General features: G+C 41.7%; 1 protein-coding gene, 1 long non-coding RNA gene and 1 other non-coding gene across 3 annotated transcripts; 1 reads left to right on the top strand and 2 right to left on the bottom strand.

Moving 5' to 3' along the window:
• Positions 1-916: 916 nt before the first annotated feature.
• On the bottom strand, positions 917-2,165 carry LOC144529322 (uncharacterized). Its single transcript, XR_013502977.1, has 3 exons — positions 2,130-2,165; positions 1,376-1,453; positions 917-1,140 (listed from the first exon to the last, which is right to left on the bottom strand). It is a non-coding gene; the product is annotated as an uncharacterized LOC144529322 (long non-coding RNA).
• LOC144529505 (small nucleolar RNA SNORD52) lies at positions 2,020-2,087 on the bottom strand. The gene has a single exon (XR_013503011.1). It is a non-coding gene; the product is annotated as a small nucleolar RNA SNORD52 (small nucleolar RNA).
• Positions 2,166-4,770: 2,605 nt separating the features above from the next.
• sacm1la (SAC1 like phosphatidylinositide phosphatase a) lies at positions 4,771-25,781 on the top strand. Its single transcript, XM_078267283.1, has 20 exons — positions 4,771-4,879; positions 8,449-8,546; positions 9,882-9,956; positions 10,032-10,159; positions 14,745-14,894; positions 15,795-15,854; positions 15,946-15,979; positions 16,076-16,177; positions 16,382-16,467; positions 16,860-16,946; positions 17,035-17,103; positions 17,199-17,278; positions 17,790-17,888; positions 17,971-18,109; positions 19,246-19,315; positions 19,421-19,493; positions 19,592-19,685; positions 20,068-20,160; positions 20,244-20,301; positions 23,379-25,781. Exons 1-20 carry the CDS (start codon positions 4,851-4,853, stop codon positions 23,513-23,515), a joined length of 1,761 nt encoding a protein of 586 aa, XP_078123409.1. The 5' UTR covers positions 4,771-4,850; the 3' UTR covers positions 23,516-25,781.
• The last annotated feature ends 1,753 nt before the right edge of the window (positions 25,782-27,534 follow it).

Raw genomic sequence — 27,534 nt, 5'->3', positions numbered from 1 at the left:
TCTAAGGTACAAACCAAAAGAGACTCATGCCAGGAACATGAAAGCTGTTGTAATTAAGTTGGTCTCATTCAATACAGTGAATGATATTTGGACTGTGAAAGAAACACCATGGAATGAAGTTCTAAAGCACTGCAGGAGCCTTTGGGGGGGGGAGCGTTACATTAACGCAAGAAAATACGGCCAGTTTCAAATTATGTAAGAACACAATCAAATTTAAGACTACAGAAACCCTGCACCATCACCCAGGGGAGGGGGAGAAAAAAACCCAAGCTTTGAGTCATTGTGTAGTCAACCATTTATTTGAAATTTCTCTAAAATGCACTTGCATGTAAATGCCAGTTGAGAAAAGCTTTGTACAAAACTTTGTGTAGGAATGACCTTTAGCTGGCTTAATCGTTTTATAAAGCCAAGCATGTGTATCAGTTTCTTTAAAAATCTTAATCCGTAACCTGCGAGTCCCCTGAAAATCAGTACATTTAAATGTATTGTATCCAGGAAACAGAATTATTGCTCATAGATTTAAGTATGATTGACTTATTGTGACTGTTAAGTGGTCAAAAAAGTATTGAACTCCTCTCTAGAATGGGTCCAAACACCCCAGATATTTAAATATCTAAAATGTTAGGCAGGCTTTTTGTTGCAAGTCTAAGATGGAGTTTTCTGACTGAGTCATAAAACTATTAGCATACACTGGGGCAAACTTCTTACCCATTGCTGTCCCTTTAACGTTGAAGTATTTCTCAGCAAATTCAAAGTAACTGCAACAGTTTTATCTGGCCTCCTACTATCTGGATATTTTTGAAAATTGTTTGGCTTGGATGCCTTATGATATCAATATTTGTGTACACTGTCGATACCAAACCTCTGGGACCTGTCAAACAATGCTGTGAACAGAAAAGACCGTTCAGGGATATTTAGCTGCTGAATTTTGTGTACAAAAATCATGCATCTTTGATGCAACTGGTGTGTCTGGTAGAGGGGAGTAAGATAATGCAGCTGTGTAATAAGTTTCACTATCACCAACTGATACAATGGGTCTTCCTGGTGGAATAAGATGTGGCACAGGCCAACTGTTGGGAGCTTTGTGGATTCTGGCCCTAGGAGTAGGGTTACCCATCCAGCTTGGACTGCAAGTCATACCTGAGAAGATAGAAACATCAGTCATCACCAGTGTCTGGCTTCTGCACATTCTTAAACAGAAGCTTAATCAGTCCGAGTGTCTCAGTGCGCTGCGAGTAGACTTCATTTAAGATCAGTAGAACCAAATAACTGAATCATCATTGACCAAACTCAGACAAAAGCTACAGGGTAAAGTCTAAGCCCCATGTGGATAGTCTTGATTAAGAGTTACTTCATATGCTGCATTATGACCCACCTCACTATGAAAACTGAATCCCATCCAGGAAGTTTTACAGCTGTGGAACTGTCACGCCAACTCGTCAGTGTGGAAGAACTACCGGAGAAATTCACATTAATACCACACGGCAACACGAAGAAGTTCAGGGACCACAGGTTTGGATGTTTAGCCCCTTTACTGCAATCACTTCAACCTTTGTTAGTCGTTTACCAGCTGGCTTTCAAAGAAACTCTACGAATGTTCAGTACGGTCATACGTAATACAGAGCGCTTAACACAGGGTGAACAGAGGAGCTACAGCAATGTGCAGTACAACAAAAATGGCATTTTGAAAACTAAACCATGTAAACCTATTGCTATAACTTTGAAATACAATTTATAAACCTGAAAATGAGCATAATATTACTTTAAAACTTAATGTCTGTCATTGGTCAAAATTAAGAGGTGATAAAGCACATTGATCCTTACATTTGTATCACTGCCATAATGCAGCTTCTACAAGCACGTAATCAACTAAAGCAAGTTTCCACTAATTGATTTTAATGTGGCAAAAAAAAAGTGTGACAGTAGCTAGGAAAACTTATGAGGCATGCCAGCTGTAATATAAGGTCAACATGATTTACAGTAAATGGGTTAACATATGTACCACTGGTGTGGGTTATGTAGTCAGTGCACTGTGAAACATCTTCATGCTTTTGTCAGAGACTCTAGTCTAAGAAATCATCATTCCACATAACCAAACACCGAACAGAGACTTCAGATCCTAGACTTACCCAGAGAGCAGTCTCCATAGTCCAGCTGGTCTAAAGTACAGAGAGAACACAGTATTAGAACCAGTTCCAATGTTTGCAGTTTGTATTCTATTGACAAAATACATGCTCAGTGCACTGTGAAAGAGCTTCATGGTTAATCAGAGACTCTAGTCTAATGAATCATCATAGTAGCATGTTGGTTTTCATAGCATATAATTATGTGGCATCCATCAACACTCACCACACACAGGACTACTGTAGTATCCAGAGGCTGAAATCATGTTCCAGTGCTCTGAGGAGCCTGATGAGGCAGCAGCCATTCAGCTGCGGTGATCCTGAAACAGCAGTGGGTCATTTCCATTACACAAAGGGTTTGTATTCACCACTTGTAACACTTTTCAATGTACATCTGCATCACTTTAAAAACTGAAAATTAAAACATGGAAAAAACGCATAACTAATCAATACTTTATAGCACACAGCTGTCGTTACCAATAACCCAGATGTTACAGGTAGGGATGGGCCCGGTTCTACAAGGACTCAATTCCAAGTTTCTCAAAACCCGAAAGTCAAGGGCCGAGCATATCGATACTGCTATCGTGACTAGTGGATCATATAACGTTAGTGCTAAAACTAGATAAGTGCGCAACCCGGTAAGCACAGTGTGTAAAGACTAGCCTCCCCACCGCAAAAACATTCAAAATATAGTAAGACCTACCGAGAGCACCTCTCTATGGGTCACTTAATCAGCGCGATAAAGCAAAAGAGACAAGAAATTAGACTAGTTTTGGCAATTACAGCAATACGTTCCATTTAGTGTTGCGACGGACCATAGCTAATCCGTATGGATCACTCGAAATGCATGTGAACCGGATTTCAATGCCAGTTAAATGTCTGCTGCTCTCTGATGCTCCGAAACGGACGCTAAAGCCATGTGGTGCATTCAAAGTCATTTTAAAATACCCTTTGTTTTCGCTTAACAGCAATTTACTGATGAAAGAAGTTAAGTTATTACATTTATAATAAATTATAAAACCGCCCACCCCTTGCCTCTTTTGTGCGGATCCGAAAATTGAACCCATCCGTGACTCAAAACCGTGAGTTTTATGATCCGTTGCACCCCTAGTTCTGTCTACACTTTCCAAATGGAAAATAATCGATAATGGTATTGATAAAGAGGTCTCAAACGAAATCAATAAAACCGATCCCCATTCCCTAGAAATTGGGAGAGTTTAAATACCAAGGAGAAGTTTAAATTCTACAATGTCACATGCATTTTAAAAACCATTTGAACTGCATTTGGTCAGTCCGCAGATAAATTAATGGTCACATTTTATGCTAGGCTTGCACTGGGGCATTTGTAGTCAGACTCCATTTCTTCAAGTATCGGAAGAAGCCCTGAAGAGGGTGCTGCAACTCTAGCTAACACCAGAGTGTGTCTACATGCCACGAGGAAATCCGCTCAAGTGGCCTAATTATGCACAACGACGTTTTTAACTACTTCGACTAGTTTTAAAATACAACAAATACTTGGGATTAAAAGCTTGCATTTTCATGGTCATGCATGTAGTTTCAGAATATAAGTCACATTTTATTTAATTCTGATAAATTTACTGTGTCCTATAACTAAAGGCCTAAACGACTATAAAATGGCCTTAAAGTTACTATAGTAATTCATTCAAATGTGCATCCAGCAAAACGGTGGTTTTCTGAAACTGACGTTTGTTTACGGTTTAAGTTCAAAACCCCTAGCTAACCCTGATGCTAATAACCACTCACTTTATTCACCCATCTTCCAACTTGGTCTTCACAGTAGTAAACTCGACGAGAAGCCTCATTATTTGACCTATTGAGAAAACAGATCACAAGTAACGTTAGAAACCAGGTTTGTTTGTTTTTTTTCTCCCCTCCATTCGGCTTCTGTGCCATGTGCTCAGCATGGAAGAAGTCGGGGCTGTTGTTCGTAACCATTTCACCTAAAGTTACTTCATAACCTAATACACAACACTTTAGGAAGATACTCATACACCATATTTACCTTTCTCTTCGAGGTATAGTAAATCGTGAACAATCCCGACGCTGTACTCACTTCCAGCTGCGTAGAGAGCCGTGAACGAGAGGCTGGACAAATGTCCGGTCATGGTTTATATACGCTGGGGTCCTTCACAGCACCCGCGTGCTTTGGTGTCCTGAATAATGCCTGTTGTGACGTTCACTAATAGATGATACAAATGCCATGAATTAAATGTGCATTTCATGAAAGAGAGAGTAAGAACATCTTCAATACATAATGACCATTACTTTTGAATTAATATAGACATACATTTTTACTTTAAGGACACTTTGATTCATTTGTAGAAATTATAAAGTAAACAATGTGTGTGTTAATTATATTAAAATTATGACTATTACAGTTGACATTTAGAAGAAGAAAAAACAGCAAGTGTCCTTTTTTTATTTATTATACCACATGCAGGTACCTTTAGTTGCAGTGGTTGAACCGTAGACTGTTAATATTAATAATAATATACAGTGTATGAGTTGAACCCGGTTGAACCATGTATGGGTTGAACTACAAGTACCACCCACCGTCTCGCTTTACATGGATGCCAGGTTCTCGTGGGTTAAAAGGGAAAGCCGCATTTTAAGCACTACGCCCTTTACGGTTCTACAACTTGTATCTGGCAACACACACAGAACCCTCACTGCTGTCGTCACTGAGGTCAGGTAGACGGAGCGAAGATGGCGACTGCCTACGAGAGATACAATTTGTAAGTATATATACTATAGTTAATCGTTTTTAAAAAACCCTCACCTTGTTTCCACGTCAAATAAAACACAAACAAGAGGCAAAGCTTATGATGCCTGAGGTAAAGCAGGAGCTGGAGTTCAGAAGTAGCGTCAGGTTCGATGACACAGCGGCTGAAGTTCGCTGACAGGCACGGCTGGTAACGTTAACGTTAGACAAGGAACCAGTCAAGTTTCACTCCACAATCATTCATTATGAAGAAATAACTTGGCATCATTATGTAGAATTGGAAGGAGGTGTATACGGCTGTCAAATGCCTTTAATCGTCAAACACACCGAGGAGGAGGTTTGTTTAGTGCGAACAGGGCGGCAGAAAGTTAGTTAACCTAACGTTAATGTTAGCTAGCAGCGAATGGTTGTTTAACGTTATAGGTGGTGGGTCGTGAATTTTGAATCGGAATATAATGTCAGTTCCATTCAGGAGTGACAATGTGATAGTTGTTTTATGACACACATTTCTTTAAAACCTACGTTAAGCTGTTTATTCAATGCTATGGCTTACTCAATCAGCTGTCTGTGAAGCGAACACGGAAACTTGGTGAAATGAAACGTTAGCCATCTTTAACTTTCATGAAAGTTGACAGAGCTTACTTTATTTCAGACACACCCTTGTTCAAATACGTCAGCTCATTCAAAAGGCGAACTGCCCGGTCCTACCAGTCTTTCTTCCAGGTGTACTGTGTCTGTACACCTCGACAGTTTGAGTTGGTTATGATGGAGCCACCCTGCACGTTTGAACTGAGGATTTAAAGGATCCTACCACTGTTCAGTCTTATATTGCGTTATATCCCTCCCTGTCACAGTTAAATACACATTGTGAGTTTGTAGGCTCATTCCTAAGCCCCAATAAAGGTTAAAATAAAGGGTTTTTGTATTAATCCATCTGGTACAGCCTGGCATTGTTGAGAAGGCTTTGGAACAGTATTCAGACCATTGCGCGAGGAGAAAACATTTACAGAAAATAGAATTAAATCGTTGTATGAATATATAAAATGTGAAGAAAAACTATGGACTCGTGACCCCAGAATTGATCTTAATCTTGGCCCTCCTGTCGACTCTTTTCAGGGGAGGTTAGAAAGGCAAAGTACTAGAATGTGTAAACACTTCAGCTTCATTTTGGAAATATAGGTGAGCGCAGCAGTAAGGAAAGGTCCACATGTTTGTACAGTAGTAAATGTGCTAAACAATGCAAACAGTTTGGCTTGGACCTTAACAGTTAAGGGCTAAGTAATACTACCAGTGTTTCCCCACCAGTTTGTGGAAGACTTGTGCATGTATTTGACGGGGTGCGAAAATGCAATTTCACATCATTTTAGACCATTATTATGACCATATCTGTGTCTAAAAGCTAGAGCAGATAATAAATAAATAACACTCAACAAGCTTAAAGACCAAACTTTCTAAAGAAGTCCACTGGGGACCGACTACAATCGTTAGATCTGATGAAAGTCTTTTAGTTAGTTTTGATACATTGATTTTACATTCATTCAGCTTAGGTGGTGCCCATAATAATAGTAGGGAAAACCCTGACCACTTTGTTATCTAACAATAGGGTGGTTGTGTTCTTACAGCACTACAGGTCACATTCTTCTGCTGCAGGATTCCGAGCTGTGTGTTACTCAAGCTGCTGCTGCTGCTGCTGCTGTGATCTCTGGTCAATTTAACATATTGAATCGAGTGGCTTTATAGGAAAGCTGCACCATGATAATCAACCTTCTACCTTCCTTCAGTTGACTGTGTATTTTTTTTAAATTTTTGCTTTTATTTAATAGTTTGACAGTAGAGACAGACATGCGATGTGAGGAGAGAGTAAGAGGATAACATGAAAGAAGGCCCCCCTACTGGGACTCGACATGGTATGCTCCTCAGACCACTTGGCAACAGGGATGCCCTAGTTCACTGTTTGCTTGAGTTAAAATGTATTTCATAGGCTGAAATGATTGTGTGTTTACTGTAATATAGTCTATATCCTTGACGTTCCACTTCCGGGATTGCTCCGTTGCCGACGGAAATTCCGCTGGATGTCACTCTTTTTGGCCGGATGTCCATCCCCTTCCTCTTCCTTTGTGTTGGCGTTCTAACCTCCAGTGGATTTCTGAGGACTGTGGTTAACTGCTCCTCAGATCTCTGCAGGGTAAATCCAGACCAGGGCTGGGCGATATGGAGGAAATCAAATATCACGATATTTTTTTACCAAATACCTCAATATCGATACCGCATTGATATTGTAGTGTTGACTATTGGTGCTTTCACAAAATATTTACACTATGAGATTTTAGATAAATAATCATCAGTAATGTGGATATAATGACTAAGTTGGTAAAGGCAAATAATAGAACAAGAAAGTGTCTGATGGGATCATGCAACTAGTGCTACAGCGATTATTATAATAATAATACCATCCATCCATCCATCTTCATCCGCTTATCCAGGGTCGGGTAATAATAATACATTTTATTTATATAGTGCTTTACATGGTACTCAAAGACACTTTACAGTAAAACCAGCACATATAGCAAATTATAAACAGATAAGCAATAAAACCAACATATAAAACAAGCGTATTAAAAACAATAAAACCAGTAACTATCAGGTGAGAAATGTAGGACTATTGTATGTGAAAAGCTAATCTGGTTTATGTCCCTTAGTACAGCGGCATGTGCCGGTCATCAGAGTGGCATGCCGCGGCACATACCGTTTCCTCACTGCAGGTGGAAGTGGTAGGCAGCGCTCAGTAACAGCCATTTTCCACCGGGCGCTTCTGTGCTGCGTTCCGATTTTGTTCTGTCCTCCGCCACGCACCGTACCACACCGGGAGCATCTTGCTGCCCGGCTCACAGATTATATTGTCTCTACCAGTCCTTTACAGAACAATCCTGTGTTTTTTCAACTAGGATCTACCTTCCACTCCAAGCACTCCTGCAGTTCAACTCCATGCCTTCTCTTTTCTGGTGTAGTCCTGATAAAAAAAAGATCTGTGATATCTGGTATGTTTTTCCACCTCCAAGATGAATCTCTCGTCGTCCGTGGTGTTGCAGAGGAGACATATACCATATTGGGGTGGGGTGTCTTGGTAAATTGACTGAATGCGCTCGCTGTTCCACTTCCTGCCTGGCTGTCTGAACGGCCAGCGTGAAAATAGATAGTATCTTTAGCCGAGCGGAGCCGAGAGCCGCTTCACACACGCTTCTGGGACGTTCCGGGGCGCAGCTGGAGGAATATCTAAGCATTGATTGGAATGGTCGTGATTGCTTGCGGGGCCAGCGATGCTGCCGGAACACAGCGCAGACGCGCCTGGTGGAAAACACCTGTGACAGTAAAGTCATTTCATGTATAAATGAAGAAAATGGGGGAATGTCTAACTATGAGGAAACGGGGGAATTAGAAATAAAGGCTGGGTTCTCTCTGCATTCGAGGTGAATTATCATCTGTTGCACATTGTGATGCTTGGTGAACCCGACTCTACTTGCAAGCTGTAATTTTACCCTGGAGGACAACTTCAACTTCAGCATCTCCCTTGTTCTCTCCCAGGCACACAACCCCAGAGAAGTTCTTCATCGAGGCCTGCGATGAGGGGGCTGATGCTGTGCTGGCCATCGACAGGGTCTCAAATGAGATGACCCTCACAGGTAGAAAGACTTCGACAGTTTAATGGCTGCACATCCGACACTACAAAGACAAAACGGGTTAAGCTATGGACCTGCGTATAGACGCATGTCTCGGCACCTTTGAACCCTGAGCGGTTAAACCTTGTTTTCGCTCTCCACATGTATTATCTAGGAATGCCATAGATTTTTATTCCCAGAATACATCAGAAACATTAAAACAATAAACCTTACAGCTAGCCATGAATTGCCATGTAAGTGGTACTACATGTGTAGTACAGCTTCGTGAACACAATTTTAAAAGAGTTTTTTTTGCCTGCATGTCGACAGGTTTTCAACGTACGGTAAATATAAGAACCATATCGACAGGACAATCTGAATCTTAGTTCTGTCAAGTGTACTGATAGTGTCAAAACAGAGCTCATTTTTGTAGATTGGTCATCAACAACATTAGACTCTGCAAAGAGTAAGTGTAAAACGTCTACACATCCACACTCCCCTACACTGGGACTGCCTAAGCTTTGCCCAGGTGCTTAGAGGAGATGTCCACTCTAAACCCTACAACACCCTGTCATCATACAGTCCCATGCTTCCGCCTTAAGGCCCTGACACGGCAGGTAGACGGCCAAGAACTTAGTGGTGATGAAGGCTGACTCTGGCGTCGCCTCACGTCACCTGTGCCTTGGCCAAAAAGTTGCACCGGAACACACAAGCGAAGACGTAAGCTGACCCAACCCCAAACCCCACCCCGAAGGTTCCTGTACATTCAGAAAGTACTACCCTCGATCAGGGACTTTTTGTGGGTTAAAATATGTCCCTGGAACTTAATTGAGACCCTGGTCCCTGCAGTTGAAATGTAATGAGTTCCCCGCCCCTGGGGAAAGTTCCTGCCCAAGCCCAAGCCGGCCAGCTGGGAGGCGACAGTGCTAACCACTGCACCACCCTGTCGCTCTCTTTAAACATATAACATCATATAACCAGTTAATTCTTCTAATTAAATTAAGTCGAGGCAAACATAGGAGAATATGGTATGTAGATTTATTTTTATTTTTCTTATCAATCTGTATTACAAATAATAATCGAAGCACACGCCAGGAGGTTGAGAACGGAAACACTGGTACCAATACAGGTTGACACCCCAGTGGCTTGTCGCTTACGTGCAGAGATTTCTCCAGATTCTCTGGATCTTTTGATGATATTATGGACTGTAGATGATGAAATCCCTAAATTCCTTGCAATTGTACGTTGAGAAACATTGTTGTTAAACTGTTGGACTACATGCTTACGCAGTTGTTCACAAAGTGGTGAACCTGCACTGTCGAGCCCTGTCTGTTTTTGAGCATTGTGCTGCTTTGACAGGTAAAAAAGATGTCCCTCCCTCGGCGGTCACCAGGCCCATATGTGGCATCATGGGAACCATTCGTCTGGTAGCAGGTAGGCGCCGTGCTGACTCAGCATTGTGTTGTCTGTGAAGCCTGTACAGCTGTGACTTACCCTTACTCCTCACAGGCATGTACCTGATCGTCATCACCAGGAAGAGGAACGTGGGCAGCCTGCTGGGCCACGCTGTGTGGAAGGCTGTGGATTTTGACGTGATCTCTTATAAGAAGACAGTGCTGCATCTCTCAGAGATCCAGGTCAGCAAGACTATTCACCCCAAATCTGCAATAGACAATGATTCTTTAAGAAAATCCACATGTTAAGAGCAGATTGGCGGTGGTGTTTACTGATAGTTTCCATACAGGAACTGTTTAATTACTCTTCCGTCAGAAGCCATTGTTATTTCCCAGCCCTGTCCGAAGAGAAACAAAACATATCTTTGAGTAATTCCAAAGCTGTCTTAGTCCTGCTTGCCTGCTGAGCAGTTCTCCCGCTGCATCAGAGCTAAACTCTTCCAGGACCAGTCTCTGTACTGGACACAATCACATGACACTGATGCCAATTTTCTTCTGACTCTGGGGCCCTGTTTACACGTACATGGTTATTTTGAGACATTTCCCTTCGTTTGTGCCCTTCGTTTACACGCAAAACGGAGAATTCGCCTCTGAAAACGAGTCTTTCTAAAACCTCCGGCCAGAGTGGAGATTTTGGAAAACTTTGTTTGCCGTTTGCATGTAAACTGAGACAAACGGAGGTTTAGGCAGCTGAGGAAGTGAGGAAGAGAAGAGAGAGGAAGTGATTTGTTGCTGCTGATGCCATTTTCAGGATTCTGATTGGATAACGTGGGCTTAAGCTTCTCGTTCCACTGCCACCTACAGGTTTGGCGTGCTCTTGACAGCATATACACACGGGTACATGTAAACGAACACTTTTCTGAAAACTGACAGCTGTGCACAATGTTATTTTTGAAAACGGAGAGGTTGAAATGTCCTTTTATGATAATAGCCGGCCACGTGTAAACGTAGCATAAGTTAGACCAGAGTATGTCCCAAAATGTTGGCATGTTTTTTTTGTTGTTTTTTTCACAACAAACACTCACTCTTTTTTTTTAACCTTAAAGCCCTTGGAAGCTTGGTTTCACATCCCAAAGGGTAATTTAGTTTTTTTTTTTTTTTTTTTTTTTTCAACTTTGACCCTGTTTTTAGTTAATCATAGCCAATTGTATCTGGTCAGATGTAATCAATACTATCAGGGACACATTTGGGTCCTCTGACACTTGTAGCAGATTTATATAGTTTACATCAATATATTTGTGTCCACCAGTAGTCACAATGGAGCTTAAATTCAAATTATTACAATATTATCACTCAAATTATGTCCTCAATCCATTTCCTCACCAATTGTGGTTTTGGCTGCCCAGTGAGGTTTCTGTGATGGTAGTGCGTGAATACTGTTCCTGGTCCTGTTTGATGGTCCAGTAGACTGGGTGTCTGACAGGCGTCCAGGCTCTCTCAGTGAGACCTTGTGTTTCAGGATCAGTTATTCTTTTCAGTCTGGAATCACACTGCTATCTCATTTCAGTGTAGCAGGCAGCAGTGCATTATTTATCTACTTCTATTCTTGGTATGCTAATTGGAAGAGCAGCCTTAGCTGTAAACTGTGTGATGCATGGTAAAACACTGCAGTGTAGAACTAATAATGTGAAACAATGGACAGTTGGTTGTAGTAGATTAGAGTAGCAAGTACTAGTGTGTAAGTAAAATCACTGGAAAACCAGGAATGTAAGAGAGCAGAGAGAGTGAGTGAAGAGTGGAACACCAGGCTTCACTCTCTGTGCTAACTGGCTTAGCAGCCAGATCCTATTAGCCCAGCAGAGATGCACAAGCTCAAAAGGCATGAAACTCAGCCCTGCTGGTTTCTCTTCAGAAGACCGAATGCAATGGTGGAAGCAGCACAACCTGTCAACAGTTTAAAATGTGAAAGAGACCCTTTAGGGCTCCAGACTAACTTTTTGCCTTGGTTGCGCTGGTGCGCCTAACTTTTTTATTTAGGTGCACCAGCACAAAATTTAGGTGCACCCAAATTTTTTCTTGCGTCGCCTGCAACGCTGAATGGCATTACACGATATATAGCTATGTATTTTTTCAAAAAGTGGGCTAAATGTTGAGTTTTAAGTCAAAGCCACTTTTCACAAGCTCTTTTATTAAAACAGATTGTGATTAAAATAAAATGCAAAGACAGGGTTTCCTTTACCAGTTTGAAAATATACAGCTGCAACACATGTAAATGAAAGTTATCTGAAATAAATAGCCTAGGATATATAAAAAAAAAAAAAAAAAATACATATATATATCTCTGAGAAAGTTCCTTCACTTGTTTTCAACAACAATAACAGACTGATTAAAAGAGAAAGAGGACGCCCGGATAGCTCAGTTGGTGTGTGTGTATATATAGAGGTTCGACTCCGACCTGCGGCCCTTTCCTGCATGTCATTCCCCCTCTCTCCCCTTTCATGTCTTCAGTTTCCTATCAAAATAAAGGCAAAAAACAGACAGACATAGGGAGACAGAGGAAGAGAGGGGGAGTGCGATGGACTGAAGCGTATACTACTCAGAGTGACGGCTGACTCATTATGACGGGTCGAATGCGCTTTGGCGGGTCAGCGGCGTTACACACGTCTTGTGTAGGCTATGAAATGTCTGTATCGTCACTGCGCTGCATTTTTATGAACTATGATATTCTGGCCACGGGTCACATCTCTCGCCCAGGTCCAGCAGGCTCCGTCTCACGCTATTACTCAACCAACTGAAGTTAGTTGCATTTAATAACTTCTAATGTGTTTTTTGCCGTGGCGGCCGCAATAACAGAGAGTTACCAGCGGAAACACTGGTACCAATACAGGTTTCCCTCTCATGCTTAACAATATACAGCTGTGTTAATAACAATTAAAACTGTAGACAAATGTCAGCAGTTTGGACCGGCGGCGCTGTGTCTGTCTCCATGTCGCAGGGGAGCAGTGTGCGTGAATGGGGGCGGGGCTGCGCGGAGGAGAGATCCAAACACAGGCACGGCTTTACAGAAGGAATGGGTCATGTAACGCGACATTAAACCATATCGATATAAACGACATCGCTTCGTTAGTGGAGAGGCAGCGGACGCAAGGACGTTAGGTGCACCGGTGCGACCGGGGAAAAGTCTTAGTCGCACCCTTACAAATTTTGGTCACGCTCTAGAGCCCTGCCCTTAGTTACTGTCGCTAGCTTTCCTCTCGAGCACGGTACATATGCAGTTCACAGTGATACTGATTGATTTGAGACCGAGGTAAACAAAAGCAGCTTTGCATTTCTAGTTGCCAACCGTCAACTTTGTCAGTTGGTCAACTCAAACAGTGTCTGGCAGATTTAGTCAGTTGTAGCTAGCTAATTCTGAGAGTTGGATGAAAATACAGTCTCTGAACTACTTTTTAATATATCCAGCTGACTCCTTTTGAAACTAGAATTCTGTAATACAACATTCGTAAATATGCACATGATGGCTACCTACATGATGCCATGTTAAAAGTCAGCATCCTCACCAGATGTTGATTCATGTTGAAGACAGCATTGTTGTGGTTTTGCAGCAAGTATAGCGACTCCATTGCTGAAGAACTCATGCTGTGTAAGTTGAGACCGTGGTACCCAGGTCTCATTCAGGTCAGTGTCCAACATACTGTTGTGTCCAACATACTGTAATAGCAGTAGGTCATAACCTGTCTCGACGGAGTAGTGGAGTCAGTAGTTCTCTGCCTGAGGGCAGAGAACTACTCTGACTCCATAGATGACGTAACTGCTGTATGAAAAGACAATGCTGCCTCGAGCGCTCCCATCCCTCCAAGGTTAACGCATAACCTTGACACCTAAAAACACTGGATAAGACCCAGACATTCATAGATAAATGTGCTGCATGTAATCTGGGGTGCCTACAACATGACTTGTTATTGAGGGAAAAATAGTTGTAAATGCTTAGAGGAGTGAAGAAGGACCTTTATTTGGTATCTCTAAAGCTTGTTTGTCTGGCATGAGTTTTAAATCCTCCTTCAGGAAAACGGGAACTTGAGAGTTGGGATAGAACTACACAACAACATATTGTGGTTGAACTTTACTGCTTAATCCTAATTCTCCTCCGTCGAGATTTCCTTAAATGCTTCTGTGTAATCGCGTATCCTGAGGCAAACCGCTCCTGAGTTTTTCCATAACAACTAACCCCATGTTTACTGAGATCACTCACACTCTGCAGGCCTTAAACCATTTAGATTTGACCACCTCATGACTTTTCTTCTAAAAGCACCCTCGGGTCACTTGATATTTTAAGCCGTGGTGGTGGTAAGGCTTTAACAGTAGCTACTTTACCAGTCCAACTATACAGATTGGAATGTGGGTAAAAGAGAGAGCTGGTATCAGAATAGTACTCAATATTGGCAGATACTAGATAGCGTTGATGTATCAGGAGAGAAAAAGTGGGATCTGTGCATCCCTGACACTGTTGTTTTTTTACTGGCAGCTCTGTTAACGGCAGAGCAGAGCGGTGCAATTCATTCCATATAAGAACAGCAGTATGAGCAAAGATGGCTGACTGTGGTGAAAGTACCCGGGTGTTCTCCACTCTGCCTGTTCTCCAAAGTTGACTCAGAGTCAGCGTTTGCAGAGCGGTAGCAGAGTTTTAGTCGAAAAAAGCTGCCTGTGAAAACCCAGCGTAACGCATACAGTAGCATTATAACATGCCAATGCAGTTCCCTGCACTCTGCAAAGTGCCTCATCATGAGTTTTCCTGAAAACTAAAAGTCTGTTTTCTTTTCTACTCCAGTCTCAGGAGAATAAGACTTTCCTGTCCATGATTAACAATGTGCTGACTACAGACGGCTTCTACTTCTGCACTGACTACGACCTGACACACACTCTGCAGCGGCTGGCAAACACCAGCCCTGACTTCCAAGAGATGAGTCTGCTGGAGAGGGTGAGACGTGTGTGTGTGTGTGTGTGTGTGTGTGTGTGTGTGTGTGTGTGTGTGTGTGTGTGTGTGTGTGTGTGTGTGTGTGTGTGTGTGTGTGTGTGTGTGTGTGTGTGTGTGTGTGTGTGTGTGTGTGTGTGTGTGTGTGTGTGTGTGTGTGTGTGTGTGTGTGTGTGTGTGTGTGTGTGTGTGTGTGTGTGTGTGTGTGTGTGTGTGTGTGTGTGTGTGTGTGTGTGTGTTCCTCTGGCTCCATAAAGAAGTGTATTGTTAAAACACTGTTGCACTGGGTGACTTGTTCTTGATTACCATGAACACACTAGTTTATTTTGACTCAATCCCACACACACCGTCCTGCTGCTACAAACACGCACTAGAACACCAAATGTTGGTTCATCCGCTGCTGAAAATAGTCCCTAACAAATTTCCTTCTGTTAGAGTAATGTTTGATAAAATCAACAGTGACCAGCTGTTTGGGGAAATTACTGAGCCTTTCAAAATAAACTGTATGTATACACTCAGTTTATTAGGTACACCTAGCTAAAACAAATGCAGTCTAATACAACAGTCCTGCAATAAATCCTCCCTTTTATGAAGGTTAGAATTTTGTTGTTGCTGTAGAGAGGTGTTTTTTCAACCACATGATCACTTTAGCTAGGTGTACCTGATACAATGGCAACTGAGTGTATTTGTGAGTTGTTTTTAAAAATGTGCGTCTTCAGTAGAAACCAATGGGATGAGAGCCACACAGTCGGTAAGTCCAAAAGTAATGAGAGACTTACGAACACATTAGGGGTTTTGGTTTTTTCATTTGTTTCCCATTAAATTGATCATTATCATAGAGAGGCATGCGTTTGCTTCTGTGACTGATGAATAATGTGTTGATGTCATGTTGCTTGCGGTTTTCAGGCAGATCAGCGGTTTGTGTGGAATGGGAACCTCCTGAGAGAACTGGCTGCACAGCCAGAGGTAACGTATACCGTTTAACTCGGGACCTGTGGCCCATTTGTTTTTTTTTTTACTGAATGGTTTTGGAATTACTATCACTATTTCCCCACAGCTTCATAAGTTTGCACTTCCTGTTGTCCATGGATGTATCCTTTTCACTGAATGTCTGATATTTTCTAATGGAGCATTGGGGCATCTTATCAATTCCTGAGCAAAGCCTTTCCTTGACCCTCCTGGTCCAGTCATCGTCATGAAGCCATGTCGTATAAACGGAAAGATCTTTGAGTGGATCCTCATATCCAGGAGAAGCTGCTTCCGGGCCGGCGTCAGATATTACCTTCGAGGTAAAAACTCCTGAAGCAATGTCTTTGTTGAACTGCACCAAGCATTGGTTGTGGAAGTTGCATATGGACTAGCGGAAAGCAAAGTGGCTGATAGCCAACACATTTTCATAAACAGTATGAAGGTAGAACAGAAGGTAGTGTTGTCTACCTCTCTACTGACAACGCTGACTGCTCATGGATGTTTCTGTCCTGCTGTCTCCTCAGGCATCGACTCTGAAGGCCATGCTGCTAACTTTGTGGAGACTGAGCAGATAGTTTTGTATGAGGGAGCAAAGGCTTCATTTATACAGGCAAGTATAAAGGGCCAGTCATACTGTTAAAGACAACTTGAACTGGTACCTGGCTTTTTCTACATCGTTCTGTGCAGCCTTTTTTCCCCGAAGTTAAATTGTTTAAAGTAACTACAAGAAGTTTTTAACTGGTTATGAAATAGTATCAATGTAATATTGATGTCAGACCCTGCTGCAGTAAAATGAGAGGTTTTCTAAAGGGAGTCTGGCAGCTGCAGCTCTTTGCGACCCTCTGCGGTGCTGTTCATGGAAACACTGCTGCTATTGTCCACAAAGCCCCCAAAAATCAACACACAATGAAAGTTCCTTGTAGTAACTTTAAGTTTGATGGACTTCTGTGCAGGATTTCAGAAATGACGTTTCAAGACAAACCTTTTTTTTCTCGTCCCCAGACCCGAGGCTCCATGCCCTTTTACTGGAGTCAGAGGCCCAACCTCAAATACAAACCTAAACCTATAATCAGCAAAACCACCAATCACGTAAGAGCAGGTCATTTCGTCTTTGTGTGTGCTTTTTAAATGGTGAGGTGTGAAAATCCGATGCTAACCACTGGAAACCTTCGTACAGATGGATGGTTTCCAGAGGCATTTCGACTCTCAGCTCCTCATCTACGGGAAGCAAACTATTCTGAACCTGGTAAGGACCCTTTTTCAAGCTCCTCTTCTTATTTGTTCAAAAGGAAATCGGCCAAATTGCGTCTTCGGCTAATTTGTGTGTTCTTGTTTTTCCAGGTGAACCAGAAGGGCTCAGAGAAGCCTCTAGAACAGGCTTTTGCCAAGATGGTGTCTGGCATGAACAACGGTATGCTCAAGTAAGTATCGCTCAATGGCTCCTACAATTTTTACTTCACAATGACATTCAGTGCATTTATCTGCACTTTAGCACCCAGGTTACTCAGAGACACCAGGTTACTTGAGTAACCAGACATGCACTGCAGTGACCTGGCTACTGTAAATCAGTGTATACATGCAGCAGGTCAGTCACTTGTAAAAAGCTGATTAGAAACCCAGGGTCCCGTACACACAGCAGAGAAATCTGCTTTCTCCAGGAGAAATCTACCGGGGGAAATCACCTAGCCCAATTACAGAAACCAGGTTTAAGAAGTCGGCTTACTGGGGAAAGCCAGCTGTAACTCGTTACTTTGGTTTAGTTTGGTAGACATTTTAAAATGTTCCCATTTATCTTTTTCTTGACAACCGTGATGACTGTGATCTATTTCTGCCACCTCTGTAACAATGAATGTTCTGGTCAAAAAAAACTTGATGAAGTCATCTCCTTCTAATGTGACTTTGACTCTGTGACACTGTCTTCTCTGTCCTCAGTTACATAGCCTTCGACTTCCACAAAGAGTGCAGCGCCATGAGATGGGACCGCCTCCAGATCTTAGTGGATGATGTCGCGGAGACACAAGAGGAATACAGGTAATCCAACCAGCAGCTCTTATGGGCTAATATCTATTGTTGTGTACTGTGTGGGAATATTCCGACTTTTGTCTGTGTGTAGTTACTTCATGGTGAACTCGGAGGGGAAGACGGTGGCCCAGCAGAGAGGAGTCTTCCGCAGTAACTGCATGGACTGCCTGGACAGGACCAACGTCATCCAGAGCCTGCTGGCCCGGCGCTCCTTACAGTCTCAGCTTCAGGTATTTCTAAGCCCTCTGCTGCTATGCCTCTTAGAATAGCAAAATACTAATATAATACTTTCACAATTTAGGGTTTAATGTTACTGTTGGGACATTTTATAATGAGAGACGTGCGCTACTCTCTCTCTCAATTCAATATAAGGGCATGGCAATTGTCAAAACATCTGCACGTTATCTCTATATGAATTAAATGGTCCACAGTGCACTAAGTGTACTTGGAGTTTGTTTCTGCTCAGACAGTTGAAGAAACGTTCAACTTTGGGTAAAAAGCTGCGCTCGTCACTGTCACTTTTTACCCAGCTGTCCAATCACAGTGAAGGAGGGGCGGGACAAATACCACAAAGACCAACCCTCACATCCGACATGTACAAGTGCTGGACTGCAACAACAACGGAGGACAAAAAGGAATACTGCTGGGCCGTATACAGTATCTGTCCTCCTAGTACTCTAGCCTGTGCCGACCATAGATAGTAATAGTAAATAATAGTAGAGTAATAAGACCGATGCCGACGCAGCCATCAGCCATTTTTACTTATGTGGATATTCCGTATCATAGCAACCAGACTCAACAAAGGCGTCTCAGCTGAAAAAAAAAATACTGTGCCTCCAAAACGCTCTAGCACTCCCAGCAGGGTGTTTTTAGAAGACCGCCTGGCATTTGCAGCAAGGAAAAATAAATTGGTGGACACACGGCCTCATAAAAGTAGCTCCAGCGTCTGTCCGACCAATGAGAATTTGGTCGTACAAGAGCCTATCGACCAGCCTGGAGCCTGGAGACGTCAGCCCTAGAAAAATATATTCTGCCATGTTACTGTGAAGTTAACTAGTTGGGTTGTCATACTACTGTTTCCAATACCAAGAATAAACTTTGTTTAACATTTTGACTATTTTTAAGTGAAAAAAATGCTGTTACAAAGTTACTGAACAAATGGATTTGACCAGATAGATGTTCAGATTTTGGGTGGTAGATCCTTTTTTAAATGCATGTTTTCAGCCCAGTGGTACATAAATCCCATTTTTGCCATATATACACGTGTTCTTTGAAAGATTAAAAAAGGTAAGGGAATTTCACATCCTGCTCACAATGAGAGGCCTGAATCTTGACCAGTTATTGTGTTTTGCCTGTGTGTGCACAGAGGATGGGGGTTCTGAATGTGGGTCAGCGGATTGAAGAGCAGGCTGAGTTTGAAAAGATCTACAAGAACGGTATTGTCTTCTGTATGCCTGACTGTGCGCATGTGTTGTGTGATCAGTAGGAAGTGTAGCCTGTGATTGTACCCTCACTGTTCTCTGTGTGTGCTCTTTAACCAGCATGGGCTGACAATGCCAATGCATGCGCTGTACAGTACGCAGGAACCGGAGCCTTGAAAACAGACTTCACAAGGTAAAGTACTGTCGCATCCTATGTGCGTTGTTTTCTGGAGTCCCCCTGCAGTGGTATTGCCATGGCTCCAGTTTAATCCAGCTTCATTTCTCTCTCAGGACGGGGAAGAGGACCAGGTGGGGGCTGCTGATGGATGGCTGGAACTCAATGATCCGCTACTACAAAAATAACTTCTCTGATGGATTCAGACAGGTAGGATGTCTATGACATGATTTGTTGTAGATCCATCATCACTGAAGAAAGTAGTACAGTACCAGAAAAATCCACTGTTTCAATCGTAATGCCCAATCACCTTTTTAACAAGATTGTGGTTAAAATGTTCAAGTTGCATAGTAGTCTCACGGAAATAAAGAAAGGGCATAGAATGAGCATCCACATGGTACTTCTGTGCGTCTCTATTTCCTGCTCGTGCCACGCTACAAGCTCCAACTCACATATAGCAAGCTTTACCTCTCTAACCTTTCATGTTTAACATTTCAATGAAGCTGGTTGTGAAATGAGCTCCAATAAGAAAATACATCTGATTTGGAATACTGTGTAGCCAAGGTGTCAATGGGGGTTTTGTTGTTTTCAGGACTCTATTGACCTGTTTCTGGGTAACTTTGCTGTCGATGAGTCTGATGGACCCACTCCTCTTCGTGTGCAGAAGGACTGGAAGTTCCTCACGGTCAGTATATCAGTGTTTTCTCTCTATCAGCAGCAGGTAATGGGACTATTCGTCTAATGCTTTAAATCCTACTCTTTTTGCAGCTGCCCATTATTATGCTGGTGGCATTTTCCATGTGCATCGTGTGTCTTCTCATGGCTGGTAAGTTCTATATAACTAAGTTATAGTTTTAAAACAAAAGTATTCCCAAATGACTGAAAGTTGTGGGGGGAGGGTATTTCAGATGCTGTTCCACAATCCAACCATCCATTCCATTCTTTCTTTTTTTTTTAAATAATGCCTTTATCCCAAACGAGGATGTGTGAGAGTCCTGTTTTGTTTCTAAAAGTCTTTCTGTGTTTTTAGGTTCAAACTTAATTTCTGTGGTTTAGAGTTTAGTTTCACTACTGCGTTCCTGTCTGTACGTTCACAATTCAGCCTTTTATGCGTAATGATAATTTTCAGCTGTACGGAGCCGTGTTTAGTTACTGCTGATGCAAACCAAACGTTGTCTGCTGCTGCTTCACATTAAAAGCTTTCAACCAGTAAACCACTGTGAGGCTTTTAATGTGAAGAAGCTTCAGAAAATGCGATGTTTGTCAAAAAGTTATATGAGCTTTGTTAGTGTTCAACCCTGGGGGAGCCTCAGAGAAGGCTGAGTGGGGAAACTATAAATGCAGGCCTGACGAGTGTTCTAGAAGGCTTGAGCAGCGATAGGAAGCTTGATAAGATGGACACATCATCTGGGGCTACGGAGCAGAACGTTGGAATTAGGGACAGAAAGGAAAAGGCACCAATGTTAGAAGGCAGGTTTAGAAGGCAACAGGAGTTTGAGTGCCTGTTCAGGCAGAGAAGGCAGCTCAAGAAGCAGTGGAGGAAGGCTTGTGAAAGCAAGAAGCAGGGAATCAACATACTCCAGGGAAACATCAGATGTGTAGCAGGTGGTGAGCGACTGAAAATCCGTCTACCCCCCGTGACGGCCATGGACAACATGATGACCATGACAACAACAGCACCAGGCGCCTACTAGGGAAGCTTTAAAAAACCAAAAACATCACAGGAATGAAAATCCAGCTAACCAAATCAAAAAGCATCTCGATAGTCAAAGGCAAACTAATGGACCAAAGGTTCTTCATCAACAAAGAACCAACTCCAAGGGGGTCAGAGAAGCCAATCAAAAGTCTTGGAAGATGGTATTACTTGAAATTACAGGGAGAAGGTAGACTGTCAAGAATGTGACAAACGGCAAGCAATATCTGCTCTCCACCACGGTGATACAGTGGGCCAAGTCCAACAGTAAAGAGGTGACTAGGGGCTTGGTGAAAAATGACCCTTCTGGAGCAAGACGTCCTCCCTAGAATGATGAACGCGGCTGTGATTTGAAGTCTGCTGACAACCGATAAGGTGTGCCAAGGCAGTTTGGCAAACTAAACAGGGCCAGTTGATGGGTTGGAAGAGTGTGGAAAAATTGAAGCTCAGTGGCAACGACTTGTGGGAGATGGAGACAGCGTCTGGACCACAGACTCAGCAGATTTTAGTTTCTGCCTGTAGGTCGGGGGAGGATGAACCAGACAGGGATCGGAGAGACCTAAAGCTGCACAGTGGACAGAGCAATAGGCGGCATAATGTGGGGTAGCACTGACCCAGTGTGGTATTGTCCCTCCCTGGTGGGACACTTAATGTGCTGTCTGTATTTTGGGAGTTCTTTGCTGACGGTTGCTCTGTTAAAGTCCCCAAGAACAATGAGCAGGGAGTCTGGATGTTTTCTCTCCACGTCAGTTATCCGCTCAGCCAGGTCTCTGTACCAAGTCACATGCACCGGTGCATGTAGAGCGGAGACTTGCGTGCACAGCACAAATTTAATGTGCAGATGTTATTTCGAGCCCTGTGACCTGGGAAGAATAATTGTATTAAATTGGAAATCATCTGTGCCCCCTGAGGCATCCCTCTGGCCTAGCATCCTGGACCTGAGAGGCTCCATCTAGTTTTTTTTTCGAGGTTTCATATCTCTTTTGTTGTCCTCTTAAGGTTTTTATCAGTAATGTGTCATTATGTTTTGAAAAGGGTTCGTGCTCATTCTTTTGTCAAGTGAAATTGTAACTTTGAGTTTGTTCTATAAAAATATTTTGCAAGAAAACAAAATATGTGACGTATTCTGCACAATTGAGTCAGTAGTTGAGTAGGGAGGAACAGTGCAAGCAGAAACGGCCGATGACTTGTTACACTAAGGAGTCTAACAGGCTCCATAGTGACAGCAGCATCTTAGCAGCGCAGCAGCTTCAGTCCTCCATCATCCGGGGTCCACACAGCAGCAGCACAGTACTGCTGTGCAGACAGCGCTCAGAGCCCAACACACAGTCACTATTAGAGCCTGACCGATATATCGGCGGGCCGATATTAGGCATTTTCCAAACTATCGGTTTCGGCATTTATAATGGCCGATAAATGAAAATTTAAAAAAGAAAATAAAAAGGGACGAAACCCCCTTCAACCATGTTCTGAGTGTTGGCGTTGCATAGTTTGTCCACCAGAGGGCGCTCTACAACGTCCCTGTTGGCAACACTCTTTGATTTCTTTTTTTTTTTTTCTTTTTTTTATTGTTTTTGTTCAAAGGACTTTAAGTTTCATATCTTAAGTTTGTATTTTTATACATTTTATTAATCAGAGCTTTAATATATTTTGATGTTCCTCTGTTCTGTTGTGACAATAAAACAAACAAGTTTATTTTTAAACTGCATTATCATATTATTTAGTGAGGACTCATAAATAACTACAAATAACTAATGTTAGGGAAATCTGTTTGTGTTTTGTTACGGGACATATATATATATATATATATATATATATATATATATATATATATATATATATATATATATATATATATATATATATATATATATATATATATATATATATATATATCGGATTTTTAAATCACCAAATATTTGTATCGATATCGGCCTTAAAAATCCTTTTATCGGTCGGGCTCTAGTCACTATAGATGCTAAAAGATGCAAATAGACTTAAAGCCTGAAAAGATGCTTCAGCTCGCAGCAACACATGTATAGAATGAGTGCAATGCGAGCTGTTACGCCGCCTGTGTAGTAGACGGCTGTTGAATCTGTTCTGTCATACGTATGTGAGATGGACAACTTAAACAGCTCCCTTGTAGACGCAGAGCTGCAGGTTACTGGTTCTCGTGGTTTTTGAATAAATGACTGCGATTTGTCTTGTAGGTGACACCTGGACAGAAACCCTGGCTTACGTGACGTTCTGGGGGGCTGCTAGTGCCATCACAGCCACCATCATCCTGTTTAACGGCCAAGACTTTGTGGACGCCCCCAAACTGGTTCACAAGGAGAAGCTAGACTGAGACTGTGTGTGTGTGTGTGTGTGTGTGTGTGTGTGTGTGTGTGTGTGTGTGTGTGTGTGTGTGTGTGTGTGTGTGTGTGTGTGTGTGTGTGTGTGTGTGTGTGGCAGGTTCATATACCTGGTGATCTTCAGTGTCTTCTTCCCCCGGTCTGGACTCCGACTGACTTTCTCACCCAAAACCATTTGTCTGCGACATATTTTACCTTCTTCAGTTGTACTGCACACACTCCTTCACATGGTTTACATTTAATTCCCTACATTCCTCATACTGTCTCTTTAGGTTGGTTCTACAGTGGGTCTGTGATGGCACTATAGTTCACGGTTTCAGTGTTCTACAAAAAAACACTACATTTTCTCATTTTAAATCTGTAAACATGTTACAACAAGTTTTTTTCTGTTTAGCTTCATGGCACACTTTATAGTTAAAGCCTGTGCACCGCTTGTGGGCAGCACAACAAGCTGAAAACACAATAATGGTGATACGGTGAACACGTTGGCAAACAGTCCTTTACTTGTTGATTTGGTGTTGGGCAGGTAGTGAACAGCGGGTTATTAGAGCTTTGTCAGTGCATAAAAATATTGATTAGTGAAGATTTAAAGATATTTAACGTAATTATATTCATCCCAAAGATGTGGCTCTTCAACATGCCATGTATGTAACTGATGCATAGAGCACTGTTTGTGGTATGTACATGTTGAGTTTTGAATGTAACAAGCCTTACACATGCACATATGAAATATAAATATTTGGCTAATCAGTATGTAACTGGAGTGAACAATGTGTCTTCCTATTAAGCTAACTTGGGAGAGTATGATGCTTTTTTTGACCAATTCAGAGCTTTGCATGCAGGATTAAGAATGAGGGTGTTGTCTTCCTACATCTCTACTTAGCTACCTACCTACATCCATGAAACATGTCGACAAGTGTGGCTGAGCTGGACACAGGTTGTTGTAAGCCGCCTTACACTCGGTATGGTGAGCATACTGCTTCCATAGTTTACCGTGCACTTGTTAATTATGTTTCAGTCTCGTTCACTTTCCTCACTGAGGTTTGGGGTCTGTGTTGCTACGGTCTACATACCTGCCCCACACTGCAGAGCACACACTCGTTTGAACCTTTCATCTACTATTCAAAGACATGAATGGGCTTTGAAACCTTCCACTGATGTTGATTTAAAATGTACTATAGTTTTAGGCAATTGGTTACCATGCATTGTTATTCTGTATATGATTTAACATGCAATCTGTGTGGTGTTTTGATCATGTGTTTAAGATCCTTCCTGCAAACATTATGTCATGTATCAGATGAGTGATTAACTATTGTTAATTCAGAAAATGTTGACCCAACTGCTCTGATCCTGTTAGCTTTTCGAAGATGTCGTCTAATCATGATCTGAACTATGTAACTTTGTGTCCGCTCCACTTACTTACAAAGCCCCAAAGTTGTTGTTTTTTTTGGTTTTTTTTTAAAATCCTTAACAAGAAAATAACTTGTGTGAATAAGATGTTAACTTGTGCAACAGGGTATCTTGTGTGAACAAGAAGATATCTCCGTGAACTCACTGTTACAAGATAACTTTGGCGTACAAGATAACTAACCTGCATAATAATCGCTTGTGTGAACAGGACGACGACGTGTGGGAATAAGATAAAACATGCACAAAATATATTGATCTCTTATTTACACAAGATAACGTTTGTGATTAAAACAAAAATCTTTTGTGACTTCAGGTACTTCCTGTAATTTCTGCTGTATTTGATGGTCTTTATCAGCAAATGGAGCTGTGGGCTCAGTTGTTGTGGAGTTGCTAGTAAGCTACAGTAGTGAGTGGAATGGCTTTTTTTGTTTACTACTTTTCTCAAGAATAAACATTCGCCCTAATGTGTGCAGTGTAGGTGAAATCTGTCTTGTAATGCCTTTACATTTCTGTACATTTTAAAACAAGTTGATTTGCATTTCCAGATGTAATGCAGTATGATGTGTGGGTGGAAGGGATGGTTTTGACAGGCAGTCAGTACCTTATTTGATTTATGTTTGGACATTGTACCCATAATATCCTGATAGTAAGAAAACCGAAAAAGATGCGAGTGTTTGCGTCCATCATGTGCTGCTGCAGGGTAAAGCAGCCCGAAGGTTCCACGGTGTAGTGTAGTGTTTTTGGATGTGATCATTATATCTCTACTGTGGTTTTTGTACATGTTTTGCTTGTAAACATAATAATGGGGCCAATGACATGTTACTGTGACATAAAAACCTTCTCAACTGGTGTATGATGGGATGTGCGTTGTATACCGTGACTTGCTAACTTTACCGTACGACAACACTTACATTTGGTTCCAGGGCCTTAGCTTCCTGTCAGTTCATTCTTTGTTCAAGGAAACAATATAAAATAAATATTCGCGCTTATAAAATGAAACGCTTTCAACATCTGTTTGCAAATTGTACTTGGGATCATTAAGAAATTGGGTCGAAGTGTGTTGCACACACAGATATTTAGTTTTCCAGGTTTACGGTTTGCGTTACACGTTTGCAAATTATGTTCCGACCCTGTGCAGTGCAGCTGATGTTGGTGTTTTTGTCTGAAGGTTGCCCTTTACTGTCATGTATCAGGAACAATGGGATTGTATAGTGATAATGTATCATTTTAAAGCTATAAGCAACAATCAACAAATCTTATGTGAGGAAGCCAGAAGCATTATTTTAGAACATGTGAATGGTCTTGTGTCTTCAGTGCTCTCCTTTAACAGCCAGATGTCATCAAGTGGTTTCTGTAACTGTCAATAAACTCCAGTGAACGCTCACACATCACCGGTATGGCACTATTGCTCTTTAGTACTCTTTAGGTGTATTCCCTCGTACTGTTGATATACGTACAGTACATGGGCGGGACAAAACCTGAACATATAACAAGTCATGTGTGCAGGGCTTTAGATTGCGTTAGTTTTAGCAAGGTGTACCTAATAAATTGGCACTTGAGTGAGGATCCAGTGTTTCCCCATCACAAGGATATAATATATCATATATGATAAATATAGCATGGAGGTGTTGTGAGACAGCATTTAGGGAGGACATTTACACAAAGTATGATTTTATACTTGACTGAATAAATAAAATGTGACAAATCCACATCATTTTAACATTTTAGTGACTATTTGGCTGTGCTGAAAACAAAACCAGTGATACATTGATTCAAACTAAATTAAAAAAGACAGCTACACACAGGAAAAGCAATTCATTCTGCACAAAGATCTTTTTTTATCAAGTTGTAGAGACTAGGTCATGTTGTCATAGTTACAAGATCTCTCTGGCCAAAGTAGTGCAACATTTGTATTATTGAAAAGCTGATAGTTTAAAGTTCCTTCACAGATAATCCATGAATAGTATTTCATCAGCATGTTTAGAAAAGAAGCAGCACATATCAAAACATATTTATATATATATAGCCTATATATACATATACTGTGTGTGTGGTACAGTATATCCACTACAATACATTAGACTACACCACTACTGTTAATATAGTTATTATTATTATTGTTTCCAGTACCTACGGAGCCCTTTAACTACTACTAAAACCTTCATATGTGAGTCTGTCTTAGTTTCTTCCTACTCTCCTCTGGCATCATCTGCATGTCCCGCCTTTGTCTCAGTTTCCTTCTGTCTGTTTGTCCGTCTCTTTTACATTCTGTACATTTCTGTCTATCTCACTTTCCTAACAGCTTTCCTTGTTTTTTCCTCCTTTCTATCTGAGCTTTACTTTATTCCTGTGTTTCTGTCACTCATATGTGCATAGCTATATGTGCCCTATACCAGACAGGACCAACCTGGCCTCAACCAAGTTATTCTCAAACCAAAGTAGGACCGTTGATCTAATTCCTGGAATGGTTACGTTGTTCCAGAGGATACCGTCTTCTTATCTACTTTTAAGTAGTGGTGTGAAATTCAGAAACATGTTGTTGTAAAGATTGATACCAATATATGTAATGTAAGCCTGTTGGTATTGCTCATGCAGATTGTTT

This window comes from Sander vitreus, chromosome 14 (assembly GCF_031162955.1).
Source record: "Sander vitreus isolate 19-12246 chromosome 14, sanVit1, whole genome shotgun sequence".
NCBI lineage: Eukaryota > Metazoa > Chordata > Actinopteri > Perciformes > Percidae > Sander > Sander vitreus.
This window is presented reverse-complemented; position numbering and strand designations above follow the sequence as displayed.